At 52.2% G+C, this 9,412-nt stretch overlaps 1 protein-coding gene across 1 annotated transcript; it reads right to left on the bottom strand.

The window, feature by feature from the left end:
* Positions 1-3,205: 3,205 nt before the first annotated feature.
* Positions 3,206-6,420, bottom strand: Best4 (bestrophin 4). Its single transcript, XM_004639204.1, has 9 exons — positions 6,247-6,420; positions 6,071-6,165; positions 5,368-5,601; positions 5,070-5,224; positions 4,450-4,527; positions 3,994-4,191; positions 3,822-3,902; positions 3,569-3,723; positions 3,206-3,476 (listed from the first exon to the last, which is right to left on the bottom strand). The coding sequence occupies exons 1-9, from the start codon at positions 6,396-6,398 to the stop codon at positions 3,206-3,208; spliced, it is 1,419 nt and encodes a 472-aa protein (XP_004639261.1). The 5' UTR covers positions 6,399-6,420.
* Positions 6,421-9,412: the final 2,992 nt, after the last annotated feature.

The following is a 9,412-nucleotide window of genomic DNA, read 5'->3' as shown; positions in this document are numbered from 1 at the left end:
TTGAACTCAGGCCCTTGCACCCCAGCCCCTGGAGATCCTTTTTGGTGGTGCTAGGGATTGAACCCCAGGGCCTTCAGCCTAAAGTTCATCCTTGATACTTTGTTGTTGTTTTGAGACAGGGTTTTGGCTTATAGTTCTGAGGGTAGCCTGAATTCACTGTAGCTCAGGTTGATCTAAAACTTGGAAACTCTGCTGTCCTATTTTGGCTTGCTTCCCCAGGAGAGGTTAGAGTGTACCACCATGCTGGGCCCAGCCATCTTTTATGTTTTAGATGGTAGTTTAATTGTACTACCCAGGAGGGTCCTTAGCTAGAGGGCTCTCCTGTGTAGCTAGGACTGCGAATGTGTGCTGGCAGAGATTGCTTGGGGGAGGGGCGCTGCTGGGAGTGTTCCACACTGAGCACTATACTTACAGCCCAAAGATACCATTTCTGGATAGTCATGCTCTAATGTACACTGATGTGATCTATAGTCCTAGCCCTAAAGTGTGTGTGCTTAAGAGGGACTCTGCAATTCAGGCTGGCCTCTTAACCTCCTGCCTCAGCCTTCCAAGTGCTGGGATTACAAGGGTGCGTCACCACACCCAGCTCCAAAGTTTTTGAGAAGGTCTCAAGGCCCAAGCCGGCCTAGAATTTGATCCTTGCTCAGGTCACTGGTGGTCTGTGCCACACCTAACAAGGTCACTTTCTATCTCACGAATGAAACTTCTTGGGAGCTGTTGATGAAAATGAATAGGAACTGTAGTCTTTGGTGAGTCACCAAGCTACGGGCCAGCTTGGCCTTGAACATATGGGTCTGCTGTCCCAGCTGCTACTTGGGGCACGTCGCTGCAAATACCCAGATGTGTTCCATCTAGGTCTCTGCTGCTCAGGTGAACTCTTCCTGGTTGGAGAATGGGGTCCCATGTAGTTTGGGTTCAACCAGGTGGTCCTTTTGCCTCAGCCTCCCAAGTGATAGGATTTTAGGTGTGTACCACCATGCCCAGCTCATTTTAACTAGGTTCTCCATTACATAGCTCAGACTGGCCTTGAACTCGCTATGGACCCCTGACTGACAAAGTTTGTATGATCTTCCCTGTCTCAGCCTCCCAAGTACCTCGATTATCAGCCTGTGCCACCCATCCTGGCAGTTTCAGCATCCTGTTGTGTTGTCTTTGGCTGTCCTCAGTCAGGCTCAAGTGCGCTTCCCTCTGGCTGCAGCACATAAGCTTAGTCATCCACCCCTTCCATGCTCAGTTTACCCATTTTTTATTCTTCCTTTAATCTGACATAAATTTTGCTCATTTGAATTGCTTATCTCTTTGACTTTCCTGACAGCAGGGAAACAGGGTATTTACTTTTTGGCCATGTTTCTAGCAGCTAGGAAGTTGAATAATAGTATTCTGAGATGGGACAGGATCCTAGTCAATATGTCCTGGTTCATTTCCTGCCATCCTGTGGTGCTGGGATTATAGGCTCATGCCACAGGGCAAGTGCAAAATGCAGTTGGATCCTTAGCTGTGGTAAGTTGCAGGTTTCTGTAAATGGGTGGTTGGCAGGTAGATTAGGATGTAATTTTTTATAGAATACAGAGGGTTTTTTGTTTGTTTTTTTGGTGGAACTGGGTATTGAACTCAGGCCCTTTTGTGTTTGCCAGGCAAGCACTTATTTTACTGAGCTATCTCCCTGGTCCCCAGAATACAAAAACATTCAAGACAGGTCTTGTGCAGTTCAGACTGGCCTTGAGCTCACTGTAGACAAAACTAGTGTCTTACAATGAACCTCCTGCCTCAGTCTTCTGAGTGAGTGCTAGGATTAAAGGGTTGTGCTACCGCACCCAGGTCAAGGACTGCTGTTTTGTTTTGTTTGCTTTTGCAGAACTGGAGGTTGAACTCAGGCCTTTGCACTTGCCAGGGAAGCGCTTATTCTACTGAGCCATCTCACCAGCCCTAAGGACTGCTCTTAATAAAAACAAAACCTTTTGTCTTAAGTGACCCTAAAACCATTCAGTGACTCCAGAGTACTCTCAGACCCGTGTAGTGTTAGCTAAGTGTTACTGAGAGAGAGCTCTCTCCAGCAGAGGATTGAACCCACTGGGGAGAAGAGCAAGCTCCACAGCGGAGCCATACATTCCCTGGTCTGGTCTTGTCTGGATTGTTTAGAGACAGTGTTCAGCTTAGGCTGGCCTTGAACTCTACAGTGATCCTCCTGACTCAAGTCTTCTGAGTAGTAGGATTCTAGTTGGAGCTCTAATTAGAAGCCAGCTTTAGTCTCAGTGTATTGGAGAACTACACCTAGTTCTCTTCTACCTCTAATGGGTTGGTAAGATCAGTAGGTTCTCTGGAAGTTGTATATTTTGTTTGTTTTGTGGCCAGCTCATTTTGCCCTTGGGGACAGGGCTAGCATGGCATGTGGTGCCAGGGGTTGAACCACAGTCCCTGGCCTTACCTATGCAGGTGCTTTAGACCACTGAGCTATCTCAGCCTCTGGAGTTTTGCGTCTGTTGGCCTTCCCAGATAATCTCACTGACAGTAAGGCTATCTCCCCTGTGAAACCTGGAAAAAGTTTTCTTGTCTTTTGTGTGAATGGTCCTCATTGTGAGGTGCTTCCTGTCTCTATGACAGATTTGGAAACAGGCTTCCAAATGAATATCTAAGGTGGATAGATAAAGCATTTGTCCAAAAATATTTTGTATCTGGTTTGGTGGCACACCCCTCTAATCCCAGTGCATAGGAGACCATGAATTCAAAGGCAGCCTGAACTATGGTACACAGTGAGACCCTGTCAAAAAAAACCACCAAGAATGTTCCATGTCCTGTAGCCATGCAGATGAAAAAAAGCAAAGCCAGAATTAGTACTTCCAAGCTGGGCACTGTAACACATGAATGTGATCCCAGCATTCTGAGAGGCTGAAGCAGGATTACAGGTTCAGGCCCATGGCATTCCAGCACTCAGAAGGCTGAGGCAGGAAAATGATGCTCAACCCCCAGCCTGAGGCTACAAGATAACCTGTTGCAAAAAAAAAAAAACCTTTTATTAATTATAGCCTTGCTCTCAGTGGCGCTGGGGGCTGAGCCCAGGGCATTTGTAGGAGCCGCATCTCCGACCTGGCTCAGCCCTTTTCGGCATCCTGGCTTTCCGGGCTCTCCCTAACGCTAAAGACCCCTGGGAAAAGAGGCTCTCGGCTGGCTGGTGGCTGGGCCTAGGACTACAGGCAGGGTGGCCGTGTCAGGGCTCCAGGGCTTCCTCCGCCGACTCTGCTTCCTCCTCCTCGATGCGCCCCGCCGGCTCTACCAAGTCGCCGCCGTCCTCCGCTCGGAAGCGCAGCACATGCGGCGTGCGTGGGGCGCCCCGCGCGCGGCCAAAGTTGCGCAGGCTGATGGCGGGGGACGGCGCACTCGCGCCCAGGAGGCGGCCGAGTAGCGGGGTCTGTGAGGGGGGTCGGGCCGACGCCGGGGACGCCTCCACCTGTGTGCTCTGCTCCGGGTCGTCGCTCATGCTGCGGGCAGGGGTGGCACAGGATGGGTTGTGCGGGCGGCCGAGGACAGGCGGCCCTGCACAGTCCCTGTGCCCCAGAGGGTGGCCGCTCACCGCAGGTTGAAGGTGGAGCCCAGGAAGGAGGGTCGCAGTGAGTCCGCAGCCGTGGCCACGGTGTATGGCGGCTGCGGCTGGGCCTCATCCCAGTACGGGTCCTTCTCAGCGGGGGGCAGGTTCTGGTACATGTCATCCACGGCCAGCAGGGATACCTGGGCCGGCAGACCACAGGTCACAGGAACCTGCATCTCCTTCCCACCTAGGCCGAGCCGCCCGCAGGGAGCTATGCTGCCCGCCAACCCCGCTTCACCTGCAGGTTTCGGTCTATGAGCTGATTGGTCTCAAAGTCATCATCGTCCTCACCAAACGGGTTTATGATCTGTTCGGCCACCTGGGGGTGCACACAGTGCCCCCAGTGTTGGAGAGGCTCTTGTGCCCACGTTTGGACAGAGCAGGGTGACACAACCCTTGGAAGCGCGCACCTTGAGCCAACCAGCATAGAAGAAGAACTGCAGCAGCGTCGTGAGAGGCACATACATGTCGGGGTCTCCTGGGACTGCCGCAGGCTCCTGGCTTGGTGGCAGAGGATCCTGGGGCTTGGCGGCCCCTGCCTCTGGCTCCACAAACTGGCGCCCAACCAGGGAGAGGGCAAAGAAAGAGTACACTGCGATGGTCACCACCTGAAAAGGGAGAGTCAGGCCCAGAGGAAGGCACAGTCTTGGCCAAGAGAAGTGTGCCCTGCCTCCAGGCCCTGGGAGGATGTGATGAGTGATTAAATATGGGACAGGGTTTTGGGGGTGGGGTGGAAGGCAGCTTTGAGAATGAGCCCTCGGCTCTTCAGGAGACTACAGTGACAACCAGCAGGGCCATCTAGTTCTCAGGACCTCACAGGACACAGGGCTTACAGTGGGCACTGGGCAGGGGAAAGAGGCAGTTACTTGGGTGTAGACGAGCGGGATGCTGATCCAGTCATAGTGGAACAGCATGCTGCACTTGGCACGGTACTTGTTCAGCTCCTGGGGACACAGCAGTGAGAGGAGGTCAGTGGAGGGAGGGGGATAGGCAGCACCCAGGGTACAGACATGCATGGCCCTGGGGCTCCACGGCCGTCTTGACATGTTGGGTGTCTACAATGAGGAGTGATTTAGTGAAGTTGCTGCATGCACAAAGCCTAAAGCTAGAATAACTGAGTGTGAATCCCAGCTGTGTTAATTAATTGTGTGACTTGGGCTTTTCTACTTTATGCCTCAATTTCCACATCTGTGAAAAGGGATGATAAAAATCATGTGCTCTCAAAGGCTATGAGGGCTAAGTGAGTTAAAACATTCTGCGCGGGGCTGGGGAGATAGCTCAGCCAAATAAATGTTTGCCTAGCAAGCTCAAGGGCCTGAGTTCAATCCCTGGTTCGGCAAAAAACAAACAAGCAAAAAAACACAAAACATACCATTGTGTGTGCTTCAAAACGTTCATAGCACACAGTGGCACCACTCATGTGAGATTCCAAAATTATTCGTTTGCAAACCTACAGGGCTAATGGCCTGGCCCGAGGATGACTCACTTCCAGAAGGAGACAGAGCGCAATGTCGTCCCGAATGCGTCCATCCCTACGGGCCTGGGCAGCCAGGTTGGTGAACCAGACGCAGGGGACCCAGTACTTGTTGAAATCGGATTTCAGACTCTCAAACTTTTTTCTCTCTTCCTGGGACATGAAACCTGTGGGGGTGAAGTCGGTGGGGTACGGAGGCATTCTCAGCCTCTCAAGAAATCAGGTGGTCCACAGTTGGCTGGGCACCGTCCTCTTGCCCGCCCGCTGCGTCCCTACCGCGCCCCCTGGAGGCCAGTTGCTGCCCACGCACCTGCATCCGCCACGTGGCCGAGGGTTGGGAAGCGCTTGAGCACGCGCGTGCTCACGGAGCGCAGCACCAGCACAGACGCCAGGTTGGCGTAGCGCATGAGGGTGCGGCGCAGAAGGCGGCCGCGCTGGTCCGTGCCGTGCACGCTGGCCGAGATGACGCACATCAGCTGGTCTGGCAGTGGGATACTAGTGTATTGGGACCACCAGCGGTTCACCACCAGAGACACGTAGAAACCTGGCAGGCTCCGTGGGACGGGCCGGAAGGGAGCACGAACTCAGCAGGCCCTGAGCTTCCCTCCTCCCACAGACAGCCTGCTGCAGGCCCTGAGCCAAGAAGGGCCCCCTGGGTGAACCAGCCATACACAGCTCCCAGCCTCTTCCTCTGCCACCCTGCTGGGCCAAGCTGGCCGTGAAGAAGGGAGAATGCCAACTTCCTGGGACGTTAGCTCAGGGGGTCTGGCTCCCCTAGATGGCAGGGGGGGTCTGTCACCTCTCTGGCTCCTTGCCAGGGTGTTCTAGTAAAGCCAGTGGGCATCTTAGCCAGGCCCAGTGAAGTCCCATGAATGACAGGATATATGCCTGGGGGAGCCTTGGACCCAGTTCCCAGCTCCTGTTCTTGTTGGTGGACTAGGCTGTGCGGCCTGGGCTGTGAATTCAACCCTGAGGTCAGGGCAGATGCCTGGGAGAACTAGCAGGGGCCTCACCCAGTACGAAAGACAGAGGGATGAGGTCCGCAGAGCGGTTGCAGTACCGGGCCACCTGGGCATAGACGAGCTTCTGCGCCTGGCTCAGCAGCAGCCTGGGAAGAGCAGTGCAGGCCTGGCTTGTTGTGGAGGTGGACAGTGCAGGACCCACGGACCAGCCCTGAGATCTGCCTCACCGGTAGGTGATGCTGAGCGCAGCGTAGAGGGCGACAAAGAGCAGAAACTCCTTGTACAGGAGCTTGTAGATGCTTCCCCTCCACCGGAGCAGCAGGCCAGAGAAGCCTCCGAAGCGTGCCTCAGCCACTTTGAGGGTGTATGAAACCGTCATGGTGCTGGGCCTGGGGTGGGAGGTCGCAGAGCCGTCCTGCTCTGTGCTTGCCTTCCCATCACTAAGCTCGGTTCCTGGCACCCTCCCTGCACCTCTGGTCACACCCTCAGCCTTCAGCTCTGGTCAGGGAACCCAAGGTCATCAGCTCCATCCCTGCAGACCTGCAGTATAGGCTGAAGCCAACATACAGCCAGGCACAGCAGGCCAAGCTCTGCCTCCTGCACACAGCTTTCCCAGGCCCTCTTCCACCTGCAGCGCTGTCGAAAACAGACCCTGGTCTGCAGAGGACAAGAGCCCTGACACCAGCCCAGTACCAGCACTTTTCTTTGCTCTGAAGCTGACTCTCTGATCCCCCAAGACCCAGGGCCTTCTCATCCCCATCCCCTTGCCTGCCTACCTGCTGTGAGTAGCAGCCTGTGCTAAGGAAGAGTAGGGCGCACCTTCACCCTTTGAAGATTTAAGTACCTGAGGGTCCATAAAGTTAGGCTGGACACAGCTGTCATTGATGGATGAGGCTGTCATCAAGCTTCCCCTGGTCCTGAGAACTGGGTGTGTCTCTCCACCCTTGCAGGGCTGGGCTCGCCCAAACTGTCATTTGTACTGACCCCATAGCTCCACAAGTAATGCCTTCAAGCCAGGATGATGGATGACAGTCCCATGCTCCGGGCAAGGAGATACATGAATACAAAGTGTCACTGTTGTACCAGCTTGCTGATCACAACACAGGGCACAGGCACTGTGCCAGGGGTGCTACCATATCATCCTGGCATGAAAGCCTCTGTGCAACACTATGTGGAAGGAACTACTGCCACCATGAAGATTGGGCTCCAGAAGGGTAATAGCTTGGCCACCTTCACACAATTAGGACAAGTTGGAGGCAGGAGCCAGACCTGGCGGACTTCAGGTGCAAGAAGTAGACCACGTGGCCAGGCTCTTCCTCATCCCCATGCTACAGGGCTGACAAAGCCTCAAGTCTAGGAACTCAGTCACACAAGTACAAAAAGTCCTGTACATAAAAGAATCTTTTTTTTTTTTTTTTTCTGTATTTGGTACAGGGTCTCACCACTCAGCTTGGACTCATAGTGAACCTCCTTATTTTCAGCCTCCCCAGTGCTGGGAGTACAGGCATGCACCACCACCCCCGGCATCGTGGCCGGCTTGCCCAAGGGTGGAGCCGGCATAGCATGTGGTGCTGGAGATCGAACCCTCAGCCCTGTGCTTGCCTAGGCAGGTGCTTGGTCGCTGAATTATCTAAGCAGCCCATGCATAAAAACTTTTGAGTCTCATATGTCCTCAAGAATCTTTTGGGGGCTGGGGAGATAGCTCAGTAGAATAAGTGCTTGCCTGGCAAGCACAAGGGCCTGAGTTCAATCCCCAGTTCTGCAAAAAGCAACAACAAAAAAACCAAAAGAAAAATCTTTTTTGGGGGGCTTGGGGAGCTAGCTCAGTGGAATAAGTGCTTTCCTGGCAAGCGCAAGGGCCTGAGTTCAATCCCTGGTTCTGCCACTTTTTTTTTTTTTTTTTTTTTTTGGTACCAGGGATCAAACTTGCTACCTTACACATACCAGTCAGACGCTTATGCCACTGAGCTGTCTCCCAGCCCCACAGGATCTTTAGTTGGCTCTTTTTTTTTTCTCAACCCTTCCCCACATTTCTGGAACTAGAGATTGAAACCAGGAAGTGCTGAGCTATGTCCCTAGACCTTCTTATTTTCCCCAGAACTTATTTACTTATTTAAAGTTTATTTTGATTCAATCCCCAGTACCTAAAAAAAAAAAAAAAAGTTTATTTTGAGACAGAGCCCTGCTAAGTTGCCCAGGGTGGCTTCAAATTGTCTCAATCCTCCTGCCTCAGTCTCCTAAGTAGCTGGAATTACAGGGATGGGCCATCATACCTAGCTCTCATCTTCCATTTCTTTATCAGCTCAAACTGAAAAACAAAAAAAGAAAGAAAAACCTAAGACACTGATCAAATTAGAAATAGCTGTGAGTTCCCAGCTTGGACTACAAAGTGAGCTCAAGGCCAGCCTGAATTGCATAGCAAGACCCTGTCACAAAAAGACAAAAAATTAGGAATAGAACTTTTTTTTTTTCTTTCTTTCTTTTTTTTTTTTTCTTTTTCTTTTCTTTTTGAGACAGGGTTTCATTATGCAGTTCAGGCTGGCCTTGAGCTCACTTTGTAGCCAGGCTGGCCTTGAACTCGCTATGATCCTCTTGCCTCAGCCTCCCCAGTTCTGGGATTACTGGTGTATGCCATGGTGCCCTAGGTCATTTCTAACTGCTCCTTCAAGATTCAGCTCAGGAGCTGGGCATAGTGCATCCCTGTAATCTCAGGACACAGGAAGTTGAGGCAAGAGGATTGCTACGAGTCCAAGGATAGCCTGAACTAAATAGTGAGACCCTGTCTCAAAATAGAAAAGATCCAGCTCAGGCCACGTTATTCTCTATGCCAGTGCTGCCTACAACTCGACAAGCTCCAGTACAGGAAGGGTGTCAGTGAGGAGGATTTTCTGTTCCATGGTTTACTCAACTAGGCTGCCTGCAAACTGACTGGGTAAAGCTCCAGGAAGCAGCAGGCTGCAAAAGCTTCTCCTCAAAAACCCCATGCTGGAGAAGGGAGGAGGGTGAAGAAGCCTCACCATTAGAGGCCTGGTAATGTATGCACCATGCAGTAACACATTACCAGAAGTCCTTGGGTATAGCCATAGATACAGAAGCATAGATTTCTGCTGATGGAGACTGCTACTTTTTTTTTTGTTGGTGGTGGTGGTGGGTTTTTTTGCAGTACCAGGGATTGAACTCAGAACCTTGTGCTTGCCAGGCAAGTGCCTATTCTACTGAGCTAACTCCCTGGCCCTGGAGACCACTACAGAGCAGCTATGAGCAGGACTTAAATTAACCAGTTGGGGGAGGGGGGAATTGATCAGTTGGTGCTGGGAAGATGGCTCAGTGGAATAAGCGCTTCCCTGGCAAGCACAAGAACCTGAGTTCAATCCCTGGTTCTGAAAAAAAAAA

The sequence above is a fragment of the Octodon degus genome, unplaced genomic scaffold (genome assembly GCF_000260255.1).
Source record: "Octodon degus isolate 3935 unplaced genomic scaffold, OctDeg1.0 scaffold00107, whole genome shotgun sequence".
In the NCBI taxonomy this organism is placed as follows: Eukaryota; Metazoa; Chordata; class Mammalia; order Rodentia; family Octodontidae; genus Octodon; species Octodon degus.
The sequence above is the reverse complement of the archived record's forward strand: the minus strand, read 5'-3'. Positions and strand labels throughout refer to the sequence as shown.

Bases quoted from the DNA above. Each gene is read 5' to 3' on its own strand.
- Best4 (XM_004639204.1), bottom strand. From the start codon at position 6,398: ATGACGGTTTCATACACCCTCAAAGTGGCTGAGGCACGCTTCGGAGGC. The intron at 5,602-6,070 runs GTGAGGCCCCTG...GGAGCCTGCCAG, and splicing joins CCCTCTGTCTTTCGTACTGG to GTTTCTACGTGTCTCTGGTG. The intron at 3,477-3,568 runs GTGAGCGGCCAC...CCCTGCCCGCAG, and splicing joins GGCTCCACCTTCAACCTGCG to CATGAGCGACGACCCGGAGC.